The 13213-nt window shown below is 52.9% G+C and overlaps 5 protein-coding genes across 5 annotated transcripts; 2 read left to right on the top strand and 3 right to left on the bottom strand.

Moving 5' to 3' along the window:
* Nucleotides 1-396: 396 nt before the first annotated feature.
* dapB (dipeptidyl aminopeptidase dapB) lies at nucleotides 397-3262 on the top strand (the record flags this gene model as incomplete). The annotated part of the gene is made up of 3 exons (XM_053103783.1): nucleotides 397-2752; nucleotides 2810-3079; nucleotides 3144-3262. The coding sequence occupies 3 exons, from the start codon at nucleotides 397-399 to the stop codon at nucleotides 3260-3262; spliced, it is 2745 nt and encodes a 914-aa protein (XP_052960597.1).
* A 183-nt stretch (nucleotides 3263-3445) lies between these two features.
* KD926_008031 (sterol desaturase family protein) lies at nucleotides 3446-4492 on the bottom strand (the record flags this gene model as incomplete). Its single annotated transcript, XM_053103772.1, has 1 exon — nucleotides 3446-4492. One exon carries the CDS (start codon nucleotides 4490-4492, stop codon nucleotides 3446-3448), a length of 1047 nt encoding a protein of 348 aa, XP_052960596.1.
* A 1691-nt stretch (nucleotides 4493-6183) lies between these two features.
* Nucleotides 6184-8073, top strand: KD926_008030 (GMC family oxidoreductase; the record flags this gene model as incomplete). Its single annotated transcript, XM_053103761.1, has 1 exon — nucleotides 6184-8073. One exon carries the CDS (start codon nucleotides 6184-6186, stop codon nucleotides 8071-8073), a length of 1890 nt encoding a protein of 629 aa, XP_052960595.1.
* A 251-nt stretch (nucleotides 8074-8324) lies between these two features.
* On the bottom strand, nucleotides 8325-9077 carry KD926_008029 (mitochondrial 54S ribosomal protein bL21m; the record flags this gene model as incomplete). The annotated part of the gene is made up of 1 exon (XM_053103750.1): nucleotides 8325-9077. The coding sequence occupies one exon, from the start codon at nucleotides 9075-9077 to the stop codon at nucleotides 8325-8327; it is 753 nt and encodes a 250-aa protein (XP_052960594.1).
* A 794-nt stretch (nucleotides 9078-9871) lies between these two features.
* KD926_008028 (serine/threonine/tyrosine protein kinase MPS1) lies at nucleotides 9872-12355 on the bottom strand (the record flags this gene model as incomplete). Its single annotated transcript, XM_053103739.1, has 1 exon — nucleotides 9872-12355. One exon carries the CDS (start codon nucleotides 12353-12355, stop codon nucleotides 9872-9874), a length of 2484 nt encoding a protein of 827 aa, XP_052960593.1.
* Between the last annotated feature and the right edge of the window lie 858 nt (nucleotides 12356-13213).

Genomic DNA, 13213 nt, shown 5'->3' with positions numbered 1-13213 from the left:
TGATGGCCGGGAACGGTGCTCAATAATGAGTCGTGAACAACGCCCGGAAGATAAGGCGGACTGCCAAGGCCTCGTCACCCTCCGCCCTGCTCCCTGTCGCCGCGTCTCACAACCTCCCCAACGTCCCTTTATAACGTCCGTGGTTCGACATGGCCCATTGCCCTTCGGTCTTGGGTCTCTCTCGTTTTCATTCTTATCTATCAGAGGCCTATGAGCCTTGATTGCCACACTGCACCCACCTGCGTCTGTCCATCGTGGCACCGATAATCCTCGAGCCTCGGCTGTCCTCCCCTATCTCAGCTGCCTAGTCCGAGCTGTAATCCGATATCGCGCTGTCGTTGCTGTCGTCATAGCTGAACCTCGTCAATTCGCTCTCTACATGCTGCTCTAATCATCATGGCCAAGTCAGACGCCGATGAAAATACAGAGTTCCTCCCCATGACTCGCCCGAGATCCACGTCGACCGCCTCTCAAGCTTCCTCCGATTCGGGTCTGTCCGTCGAGTCGTCATTCCTAGGAGAGAACAAACGCGATGCGACAATGACCGAGAACTTCAGTGCAGCGGAGGAGGCTAGATACCGCGATATGGAAGATGGGGACGCTGCCGCGGATGACCCATTCCTCCCCGGGTCCAAGAAGCCGACCACCTCAAGTCGTACCCGCCAGATATTCTGGGCTCTCATAATCCTCTGTGTGGGAGGCTGGGTGCTGGCGTTTGTGCTCTTCCTCACTCAGGGCCGGTCGAAATACCAGACTGCTTCCGATTCCCTGCAACTGCACGAACCGGATTCCAACTCGGGGAGCACGAGCGCGGGGAAACCAGTGACGCTAGATCAAGTGCTCTCCGGCGAGTGGTCGCCTACGGCGCATTCCATTTCCTGGATTGCGGGACCGGAGGGTGAAGACGGCCTCTTGGTGGAACAAGGCGAGGGTGGAAACGGATACCTGAGAGTTGAGGATATTCGCAGCCGCAAGGATGGTGAGGATACGCTGGAGGGAAGGGTGTTGATGCAGAAGTCCATTGTAAATGTGGATGGATATGCCTTTGTGCCCTCTAAGACCTGGCCGAGTCCCAACCTGAAAAAGGTACTTCTCATGTCCGACCGGGAGAAAAACTGGAGACATTCGTACATTGGGAAGTACTGGATCTTCGATGTGGACACTCAAACCGCCCAACCTTTGGACCCGAAGGTACCTGATGGACGGGTGCAGCTGGCAACTTGGTCGCCGACCTCAGATGCAGTCGTCTTCGTGCGTGAAAACAACATGTACTTGCGCAAACTGTCGTCGGATTCCGTCATCCCGATCACGAAGGACGGCGGCGCAGATCTGTTCTATGGCGTCCCTGACTGGGTATACGAAGAGGAAGTGATTTCGGGGAACAGTGTGACCTGGTGGTCGAATGATGGGAAGTACATCGCCTTCCTTCGCACCAACGAGTCGACGGTTCCCGAGTTCCCGGTCCAGTACTACCTATCGAGGCCATCGGGCAAGAAACCCCTTCCAGGGCTGGAGGAATATCCCGATGTCTCACAGATCAAATATCCCAAGGCCGGAGCTCCGAATCCAGTCGTCAATCTGCAGTTTTACGACGTCGAGAAAAACGATGTCTTTCCCGTTGAGGTGGCCGACGACTTTGAAGATGACGACAGAATCATTTTCCAAGTGCTGTGGGCTACCGAGGCGAAGGTTCTCATTCAGGTCACCAACCGAGAGAGTGACTACCTGAAGGTATTTTTGGTCGATACTAAGACTCGGACGGGAAAGCTGGTCCGAGAACAAGATATCGCCGCTCTGGACGGCGGGTGGATAGAACCGGCGCAATCCACCCGGTTCATTCCTGCAGACCCCAGCAATGGGCGCCAAGAGGACGGTTATGTCGATGCCGTGGTCCATGACGGATATGTGCATCTCGCTTACTTTACGCCTCTTGACAACACGGATCCCGTCATGCTCACGACGGGTGAGTGGGAGGTCGTGGACTCGCCATCCGCCGTGGACCTGAAACGAGGACTTGTGTACTTTGTTGCGACGAAAGAAGCCCCGACCCAACGCCATGTTTATCGAGTGCAACTGGACGGAAAGAACCTCCAGCCCTTGACTGACATCTCGAAACCGGGGTACTTTGATGTATCCTTTTCCGATGGATCTGGGTATGCGTTGCTCAGCTACAAGGGGCCTTCGGTACCCTGGCAGGCGATACTCAACACCCAGGGCGATCAGCCTATTCTCGAGAAGACGTTAGAGGACAATCCGCAAATTTCTCGCATGGTGGAAGCGTATGCGATTCCAACAAAAATATACCAAAATGTAACCATTGATGGCTTCACGCTTCAGGTTGTCGAACGCCGCCCGCCTCATTTCAACCCTGCAAAGAAGTACCCCGTGCTGTTCTATCTCTACGGAGGCCCCGGCTCGCAGACGGTGGATCGTAAATTCGCTGTTGATTTCCAATCCTACGTTGCGTCTAGCCTAGGCTACATCGTCGTCACCGTCGACGGACGAGGCACTGGATACATCGGTCGAAAAGCCAAATGTATCACCCGTGGAAACCTTGGGTATTATGAGGCCTATGATCAGATTACTACTGCAAAGATGTGGGCTGAAAAGCCATATGTTGATGAGTCCCGCATGGCCATTTGGGGCTGGAGTTACGGTGGCTTCATGACCTTGAAGACTCTCGAGCAAGACGCTGGGGAGACGTTCCAGTATGGCCTAGCCGTTGCCCCTGTCACAGACTGGAGATACTATGGTACGTCCTACCCTCTTTGGGTTTCGAATAAGCCATTACTGACCTATATTATTTCAGACTCCATCTACACGGAGCGCTATATGCATACACCCCAAAACAACCCCTCGGGGTATGATAACTCGTCTATAACCGATATGTCTGCATTAGAGCAATCGGTGCGCTTCCTTGTCATGCATGGTGCGTCGGACGACAACGTACACCTTCAAAACACACTCGTGTTGGTCGACAAGCTGGACTTGTCCAATGTTCAGAATTATGACCTGCATTTTTACCCGGATTCGGATCACAGCATTGGTTTCCACAATGCCCATTATATGGTCTACAGTCGTAAGTATACATCTACACTCGACAGTGTCATTCAAGCAAATGAAACTCACTTCTCATCCGATAGGTCTGTCGAGCTGGCTCATCAACGCGTTCAATGGCGAGTGGCATCGAACTGCCAACCCCGTTCCCGACGAATCGATGTGGGGGCGTGTCAAGCGATCGATTCCTTTATTTGTGCATTAATTTCGGTTTAGTGGTATTTTATGGAAATGTTATATAAATACATAAATCAATTGGGTTAATATATTATGATCCTCGAGTAAGGTATTCCTTTGCAGATCATCGTTATCCACAGGGAATTCTTCAAATGCATAAACATCACTATACCTATTTACAAGAACAAACAAACAGCAACAGTCTTCTAAGCTAAAACAGACCCATGGGCGCCGGATTCTCGTAATCGATATTCTCGTCCGCACTCTCGATCCTCGGACTGCAAGTCCCAAACACCCGGTCCCACACGCGCGTCTGCTTCCCATAGTTATGGCTCTTCTTCCACCCCTTCCGATGATGCAGATCATGATCCTCGATCACCAGCTCCGCACCAAACATCCGCATCAGCCACGTCAACGGATTCGGCGGTGACGCATGGATCCGAAGACCGCTGTGGCCCGCCAGCTCGGCGAACAGCACATACAGCTGACAGATATGCCACTCGTAAAAGCCCATCGGCAGGCCCATCAGGCGCATCGTCCCCCACGTCATCAGCGGAATGCCCGCGATATCGAAGAACTCCTGCTCGGAGTCCGCGTAGATGGTCAGGAGCGGGTTCGGGTGCTTCGTGAGGTGGTGCGTGCGGTGGTATTTCCAGAGCCCCGCCACATCGTGCATCAGTCGGTGGTACCAGTAGAACCAGAAGTCGAGGATAATCCCGTACAGGCTGATCTCGAGGGGCAGGTATCGCCAATCCAGGGACGCGGGGGCCTCGTGGGCCCGGTATGTGAGGAACACGGTCATCAGGGGTCGCACGAGCCCTGCGAGCATGACAGACGTGAGGGCCTTGCCGACTCCGACGTCTGGCACGCCGTCGCGCTCGTGGTTGTCTCCGTCGAGGAAGCCGTACTTGTGGCCCATTTCGCGCAGCTGGCGCAGCTCCCGCTGCGTGAACACCCGCGAGGCGTAGTAGTAGTATAGGAAGGCGACGATGGGGTGGAAGTTCTGGCCCGTGAGGGTCACGTAGAGTTGGTGGGCGAGCAGCGGGATGCTGCCGTAGACTAGCACCCAGCGATGGAGGTGCCAGTCCGGTACGTAGGGCACTTTCTCGCTTTTGGAGTGTTTGGGCACTTCGCGGTCCAGGTCGACGTGGTAGACGTTGGCCCATTCGAAGATCCAGTGCGGGAGCTTCCACTGCGAGCGGTCTTGTCGCCGCCAGGTCGACTTCATCGAGTCTTTGGGATTTGGATGGGTGCTCATCGTGTTCGGTGTGTTCGGTGACGTTCTGATTCCTGGTCGTGATAGGCGTTATTCACATCTAGTGACATCTCTCGATATGGGGTCACCGAGGTGGGAGTCCCTTGATATAAATACCACTTGTGCCTGGGGCCCATGACCAAACACTCATTCAAATACATCATCATGAACCGAGGTCATGCAGATCATTGCACCCGTTCCAATTCCTGGTGCCTGAAGGACTGGAAACTTGGGAGCTGGCGGCCAGTCGTTAGGGCTACGGACAGGCTCGGGAACCTCGACCGAGTCACCGTACCAGACGGGCGTCATAACGTTCAGCCTGCACATGTGATGAAGCCTGGAGCTTAGTATGGGGCTCGACCCCGTAAGCAGACGAGTGTTGAATAATCATATATCATTGTGGGTGAACACGAGGGGATGGGGTGGGTTCCGCGATTGTCCCAGATCGCAGTGACATCCGAGGAGGGAATAGACTGGACAAAGGCAATCCAAGCAGAATCGAACAAAGACGGAGGCATCATAAGTAATTCGCAACCCTTTCCCGGGCAGGAATAGTCGCAAGTTTCGGGCGTGAGTCGATCATCTCCACCTGATCCCCCAGACGGCCAGGGTCCAATTTTGGGCGCTTTTGCTCGGCTGTCGGCCGCTTCGGCAACCTCGTGGAATCCGTCTCGTCTGCAACTTATAAGACCGACCTGCGGTTATGCGAATTCTCAACGAATCCAAGAGTTGAAGATCGAGTTCATGGTCACGCATGAGGTTTATACACAGTTCTCACAGCCAGCAGTACGCTAAAACCGCATACTCCCGGTGCTGTCCGATTTGTTTCCAGTATTTCCTACTCACGTAAATCGAGATACTTGGCTTATGCAGATCTTACTCAACACTCAGTCCAGAGTAGTATTTAGCATTCGTCTTTGAGCCGTAAAATCCGGTTGGTCAACGTCTCCGCGGATCGAATCTAAAATTGATCTTACAGGTGCCCCTTCTCTGTTGCATCAACAATCTGGACTCTACAATTATATCTTCAAGTCTAGCAGAGGCCCTCAATATCCAAATTTCTTACCTCACGGCACAATCTGAGGGGAATTCCAATACCAATTCTTCATCATCGGGATCTCAGGGTATCCCCGATATAGGCTCTCGTCATGGTCTGATTATTCGTCTGCATGATTGCTTCGGCTGCCGGGTGGACTGCAGTACTGTGGCTCCGGAACAACACGTCTGGCACATGAACCACTGGACCTTTCTCACCGGCTTGGAAGACTTCTTCTCGACTGAGATCAATTGAATCCCTATATGTGTACCTAGCTGATAATTGTTATATTGCATGTGATTCACCCATAAGATGGAGGATTATTGCCTTGTTGCAACATGCATGACACTTTTAAGGCATGAGAAATCCGGAAAGTGCAGATGACTCGGACTATTGGCAAGGGAAATGCATGAGGCTTAATCCAATGGGTTGATCATCGCCTGTACATGGCAGGAGCAACTCCTGCTTTACTCCCAGTTTTCGATTTTCTTCCCGGAATGCTGTTTTCTGCCATCCCAGCATCCCAGCATCCATTCCCCTTGTGCTTTGTTTCAAAACCACGGGGGAGGAAAACACTTATCAGCATTGTATTCCCTTAATTTTATAGAGTATACGACCTTTAATATTCTGCTTCTGTTTGCAAGAACATCTTTCCATCATGCGCTTTCTTTCAGGGCTCGGCCTGGTGGGCTTTACAGCGGCCCAGTCAATCTCCCATCTGGACCTTTTCGACTATGGACAGCGCGGGCCTATTCTGGGATCCTCCTTTGGCAAGCCCGGGGCGAATGCAACCTATGACTATATGATCGTAGGAGGTGGCACAGCCGGGTTGACTATTGCCAGTAGGCTGGCTCTCAGTCAATCGAACCTGAGTGTTGCCGTCGTCGAGGCTGGCGGATTCTATGAGGTTGACAATGGGAATGCCTCCGTCGTTCCTGGATACGGACTTCAGTTTTCGGGACTTGACCCCAGAGACACCAATCCCCTCGTCGATTGGGGCATAAACACGGTGCCTCACCGGGGCACTGCCAATCGAGTCTTGCATTATGCGCGTGGGAAGACACTCGGGGGTAGTTCGGCCAGAAACCTCATGATCTACCACCGACCCACGATTGGAAGTATGCAGAAATGGGCCGATGAAGTGGATGACCAGAGCTTCGTTTGGGACAAAATGTTGCCTTATTATAAAAAGTCCCCCCATTATACGCCTCCGAGCCCAGGGCTCTTCTCAAATGTAACGAACGCATCCGTACAGGCACAAGACGCCTTTGATCCCGCCGGAGGGCCTCTTCAGGTTTCCTACAGCAATTTTGTCTCCTCTTTTGCCGGCTGGACTCGTCGTGCCCTCATTTCTGTGGGCCTACCACAAATCGAGGGCCTCAACAGTGGCAAGCTCCTGGGTTCTGGGTTTGGAACTTCCACGATCAACCCGAAGAACGCACATCGATCATCGTCCGAGTCTAGCTTCCTGCAAACGGCACTCAACAGTGGTTCCAATCTTGTGGTGTATAAAAATACTCTAGGGCAGAAGATCATTTTCAATGAAGATAGAGTGGCCACTGGCATACAGGTCTCGACAGCCGGCACATTCGGGACGCAACCCCTTACCTTCACACTCAGTGCTCGCAAGGAAGTCATCGTCTCCACGGGCGCCATCCAGTCTCCCCAGCTTTTGATGGTATCTGGCGTCGGGCCATGCGATGAGATTTCCGAGTTCGAGATTCCCTGCGTCAGCGACTTGCCCGGTGTTGGCAAGAACTTGCAAGATCATGTCCTGTTTGGCCCCTCACATCGAGTGCACCTTGAAACAACGTCCGTGTTCTCGAACAACGCAACCGCTACAGCACTCATCGTGCAACAATATCTCCAGGATGCCTCCGGTCGGCTCTCCATCGGTCTTCCAGGCTATTACGGTTGGGAGAAGCTGCCGGAGCCGTACCGCTCACAGCTATCCGATGAGTCCATTGCGGCGCTTTCAGACTATCCAGAGGATTGGCCGGAGATAGAGTGGCTCCCTCTCGACCTGTTCACGGGCGACAACTCCTTCAGAGCCGACCCGGCAGATGGACATAATTACGCCACGATTACTGCCGGGCTCGTGGCCCCACAATCGAGAGGCACTGTTAAATTGAACAGCTCGGACATGAACACTCTTCCACTGGTTGATCCCGCATTCTTGGAAGACCCAACCGACGTCGAGCTGGCCATTGCCAGCTTCAAGCGTTCTCGCGAGATCTGGGGAAAGCTCGAGGATCTGGGGGTTGCCGAATCAGAATACTATCCAGGTGGAAATGTCACAACCGACGAGCAGATCCTCGAATTCATCCAGCGAACCATGACGACGGTCTATCATGTGGCCGGCTCTTGCAAGATGGGTAGAGAAAGCGATCCCATGGCAGTAGTCGACAGCAAAGCTCGGGTGTACGGCGTGCGTCGCCTCAGGGTCGTAGATGCCAGCGCCTTTCCGTTCTTGGTCCCAGGGCATCCGCAAGCGACAGTCTACGCTTTGGCAGAGAAAATCACGGATGAGATATTGAGCGAGGAGTAGATTGGAGATGAGCTCTTGGTCACCAGTGCATTAGCGAAGACTCATACGCATAAATCATCTTCATAATATTGTTAGTTCAGGCGGTAAGCATACCATGCGGCTCAAATCAAACATTCAATTGCAATTATAGAGTACAAAATGCAGTCAGTCTATATCTGTACATGCCAATCTCAACCCAAGTATAGGATACATAACACCCTTTTGTTTTTATAACATATTTTCCCCAAAATTGTTCGTCAACTTCCTCATGTTTACTCCTTCTGAGCCATCTCCGCATCCTCCACAACGACCGCTCCCGCCTCCAACAACTCATCGGCCGTCTTGACCTTCACATCCATGACCTTCAGAATCGTATACCGATGCTTACTCTTCACCCGACGGATATGTCTCTGCCTCCTCTTCGTCTTCTCCTTGATCCTCAACGGCTCCGCCTCCGTCCCCATCACCCGCATCCGACACTCGAACAGCCGCTCATCGAGATACGGCGCGCCGCGCATCGTAAACTCACGCGAACCCACCACACTCGCGCGGTTGAACCGCAGCACATCGCCGGGCATCACCTTCGGCATCAAAAACGGCAGACGCAGCTGATCGCCCTCCGTGAGCAGGTAGGGCCGGTCGTGCAGGTGCGCGGTCACGTAGTGCGGTCGCTGCGACGTCAGGTAGGGCAGCTGCTCGAACAACGACTTGCTGATCTTCAGCGGGGTGGTGAATTTCGGCGGCAATGGGCTCTTGGTGCGAGGGTCCGCGTAGGTCTGTGTTTCGATAGGAAGCACCGGGGAGGTCGTTGTGCTTGGGGGTGGTGTGGTGCTGCTGGGGGTTTGTGTTTCGTGGGTGCTTGAGGCGATGGAGGTGATGGGGCGGGAGGCGGCGGACGTGCTGCGAAGGAGAAGGCCTTGTTGGAAAATGCCGCTGATACTGGTGCTGGTTGCTGGTGCCGTTCGGAGACTCTGCGAGATGGGCAGAGCGAAGGCTCGTGGCACCGTGGTGGCGCGGGAGAACATGATGGGTAGGTGGATTGGGGTCCTTGGTGCGGACTGGGTGGTTGAGATGGATTGATAGAGTTAATTGAGTTCCGCGGTTACTTGAAACCGGTGGAAGACCCGGGTGTGCGCAGGACTGGGAGAGTTGGGTGTCTGGTGAAGGTGAAGCGGTTTCCGAGTCGAAGAAATTCCCGATGCTAGGGTCACGTGATGTGGCTGGTGGACTGGCGGTGCGGGTGATTGATTGCAGAACTACACCGTAGAGACCGTTTTCCTCTCAACAATGGCTCGCAGACGTGGAATTTAGCTCGTTCATTACGAATCAAGATCTTGGTAGAAAGGAATTAATTCCCGCTGGAGACCATGAAGGAAAATACCGTGACACCTGACCGAATTCAGCGATATCTCGAACCGTGCATGGAGTACTCCGATGGCTACACAATTTCCTACTAGGCTCCCAAGTCTCAAATACTTGATAATAATTATTATATTCCAATATGCTCCACATATACCATCGCTGACGACAGCTTCCCATGCAACCCTGACGTATAAAACATCTACATGCAATGCTGAAACGCGACCACAAAACACCAAATCCCCGTAAGCCAAAAAAAAAAAAAAAAGAGGGTAAATGTATAGATCCAAAGTGGAAATGAAGTGGAAAAGGATGAAGAAGTACACAAAGGAAACCAATCCAAGTGATTAGGACTTGAACGCCGGATCATCGGATCATTCAGGATATCAAACGCATAATAAACCAAGGGCTAAAGCAAGAAAGAATTACAAAAGAAATGAAAAGGTTGAGTCCAGTATCGTCAGGCGTCTTCTTCCATGGCCGCTTTGATTTTAGCAAAGAACCCAGCGGGCCATGCAGCCAAATCTTCGTCTTTAGGTACACCCCGAACACGACAGTGGTTCACGACGTTGACCAAAATTCGGTTCAGCATTTCTTGGGTGATCGGGACAGTTCCCTCAAGCTGTGAATCGGGATACAGGAACGGGTCCCTTTGGCTGAGGAGCTCTTCCACAGTTGGTCGCAGTGTCTGGTCCCTTTGTAAACAACGCTTTAGCGTTCGAATCAACCCTGGGGGAACTAACACTCCCCCAACGCCGTACGACGGGAAATCGATTTTCACGTGAGGATTAGGGATCGCAAGGATGCGCTCGTAGTATTTGGCGATTTTGGCGAATGGGGGTTGGCCGTACACCATCTTGTAAAGTATACAGCCCAAACTCCACACGTCACTGGGTTTTCCAAGCTTCATCACCTTGCCCACACTAGCTGGCAAACCGAGAGATGCATTCGAGTCGATCAAGGCTTCTGGTGACATGTAATTGGGAGTTCCCACCTGCTGTTCGCGGTGCACATTGACTGTGTTATCCTGAATGGCATTCGCGATTCCAAAGTCGATCAATTTGAGTCTGCCCTGAACTAGCAAGAAGTTGGCAGGTTTGAGATCTGAATGGACGATGTTGTGGTTGTGTACTGCCTGGACGCACTCGAGCATTTCTTTCCAGTAGTATCGAGTGAAATTGGTGTCGAACACGGCATCTTCTGCGTTCAGACGATATGTAAGGATCTTCTCCAAATCTGATTCGCCAATCTCCATGAGAACACTGAGCGTATGCTTATCCGAGTTCAGTTCCCAATCGAACAGGCGAACCACTCGGTCGAGGTTTTCCAACTTCTTCAATAGGTCAATCTCGCCCTTGTAGCCAGTCAAGGTCACTGGATCCACGTCCTCAAGGTTGACTCTCTTTAGCGCAAAGATCTTGTAGTTCTCTGCCATGACACGGTACACACGCGAACTTCCACCACGGCCAATGCAGTCCAGCCGCGTAAATGGCTTGTGGTTTACTGACACTTGATTGCGCTTCCTGCGAGAATGAGAAGCCGTGGCCGCGCCTCCGGCTGTAGCCGTCTCGAGGACCGACATCTTGGGAGGAGGTGGTGCCGGTCTATGCGGCGTGTTGCTGCTCCTGGTGGCCAGAATCTTTCGCGGCGAATTTCCCGCCGGAGGGTCTATATTTTCTTTCTTTTCTTCTCCGTGAACAACGGAGAGTTTCTCGGGCTTATCGAGCATATCGAACCCTTGAGGTTTCACGCGCTTGAATGTTGGTGGTGGATCGTTTTCCTGGTCTCGGGCAGCAGGCAGTGTGGGCGGCGGGGGAACCTTGAAAACTGGCTGATGTTGTTGCGGCTGCTGTTCCTTCCCGCTCGGGGGCTTGGATGACATCTCCGAAGATGATCCGGGAGTTGTCTTGGAATATGATCCATATGACTTGGGCGACGAGGATCTGGAGGCCACATTTCCAGACGACGTGCTGATCGGTTCCGGTCGGTGGTCATCTTCCCTCTGCGGCGGGCTGGGGTCTGCCCAGGATACTTTAGGGGAGGATGCTCTCGCTGTAGTCTTGTAGTTGTAGTTGTATTCATCACCGTTGTCGGTCGGGTAGAGGTCTGAGTCCTTCACTCCGTGCTCGGGGAGATAGCTCTGCAACTCGTCGTTCTCTTCACTTTGGCGTCGCAAAACGCCGCGCCGCGCCGGTCCATTCAAAAAGGTGCCGGTGAGCCTTCCGACTCTTTTGACGCGCAAAGAGCTTTGGGCTCCGAAATCCTCCAGGTTACGGGTGCGGAGCACTGATGACGTGCCGATGCGAGGGGCATAATCATCTTCGTATCTTGTTTTACTCTCACTCTCCGATCGTTCCGCACTACCCTGCTCATCCGAAAAACTTCTTTCCGTCGATTTTTTTTGGGACGGCGATATCGATGCCGGGGACCGTGTTTGGCTACGCGACCCGTTGATGCGCACACTGCGATGTCTGGGAGCCGGCGTAATGAAGTCCTCCGATTGGGTTCTTGGTTCAGGCTCGACTTCTTCTGCGTTCTCGGCGTTCGACAAGAGCGACCCTTCCCTTCGAGATCTGGCGCTGGGGGCCAAAGCGGGTGCGATGCGTACGACTCGGGGTGCCGGGCTCCCATTTGATTGATCAAGGGGAGACGCTGTGCGGGATCGCCTTTCTTGACTTGTCGCGGCAGATCCTGCACGCTCGCTCGAGTAGCGATGTCCTTGACCGCCGTTCTGGAGACGTGGGGAAGTCTCCAGGCCGTCTTCGTCGAGAAGCGCCTTCACCGAAGCACTGAACTTGGGCTCTGGAACTTCGTCGTCGGAGCTATCCCCGGCGGAATAGCGCTTCGAAGCCGATGTACCATTGCTTCGAAATGCAGCTAGGTTCTGGAGTTCTGGCGAATTGCGCCTGGAACCGGAGCGAGAGATCGACGAGGCGCGGGACATTTGTCGGGAGGAAGGTTGTCGACGCAGGCCGCTAGTATAGGCTGCAGAGACAGAATCGGGGGAAACCATTATCGCGATTCGGAGAAAGACCGCATGGACGTGTCCGCCAATGCGTCGGTCCCAAATCCCAAACGGTAAGGGGAGGGCTGGCTGTCGGAGGTTAGTCGTCGAATTGTTGTATGCTGTTAGTTAGTTTTCGCCCGGCAAGAATCAACATCGCGGGTGGCTGGGAGGTCCGGGAGGTCACGTGATGGTGTCCATTGCTACGGCAACCGCTCAAGTCACAACAACACACCTCCACTTGTCTCCCTTCTGTCGTTCCGATTATGCGCAGTCACATCGCCGGAGGGAAATGATCAAGATTGCTGTTGACAGGTCATTCTAACTCACTCCACTGCAACACTGCATATTGTCATGTTAAAGACCTTGTTTCGAATGGTTTTCAGTCTGCAGGGGATCGGTGTGTCACTATCCTGGGTCTACTTTCTCCCCAAATATATATTAATGATTACTCAAGGTTGGGCGTGTCACCTAAATTGCCCAGTATGAGAGAGGGCGACGTTCAGAAAAATATACGCCAACAAGTATCAAGGCAAACTTGACAACAGATGCCCACCAGACCGTCTCACTAGGGACCAGTATTCTCTGGTTGAACATTATCTGTACCACTTCTCATTCTCGGGCGAAGTTGGGGCGTTACATCATCGATCATCTCTCCCGACACTCTACTGAGTACGCTACTAACGTTGTCCCCAGAGATCGATCTCTGTCCAACACATTGAGTCAAGACAATGAGCCAGCTAGATTTCCGGATAATATGTCTTGGTCCGTATGTTTTGCATGGCCACGACCGCAAGT

This window comes from Aspergillus affinis, assembly GCF_023601865.1.
Source record: "Aspergillus affinis strain CMG 70 chromosome Unknown NODE_4_length_623078_cov_86_301200, whole genome shotgun sequence".
In the NCBI taxonomy this organism is placed as follows: Eukaryota; Fungi; Ascomycota; class Eurotiomycetes; order Eurotiales; family Aspergillaceae; genus Aspergillus; species Aspergillus affinis.
Note: the sequence above shows the minus strand (reverse complement) of the source record. Positions and strands in the feature narration are given on the sequence as shown.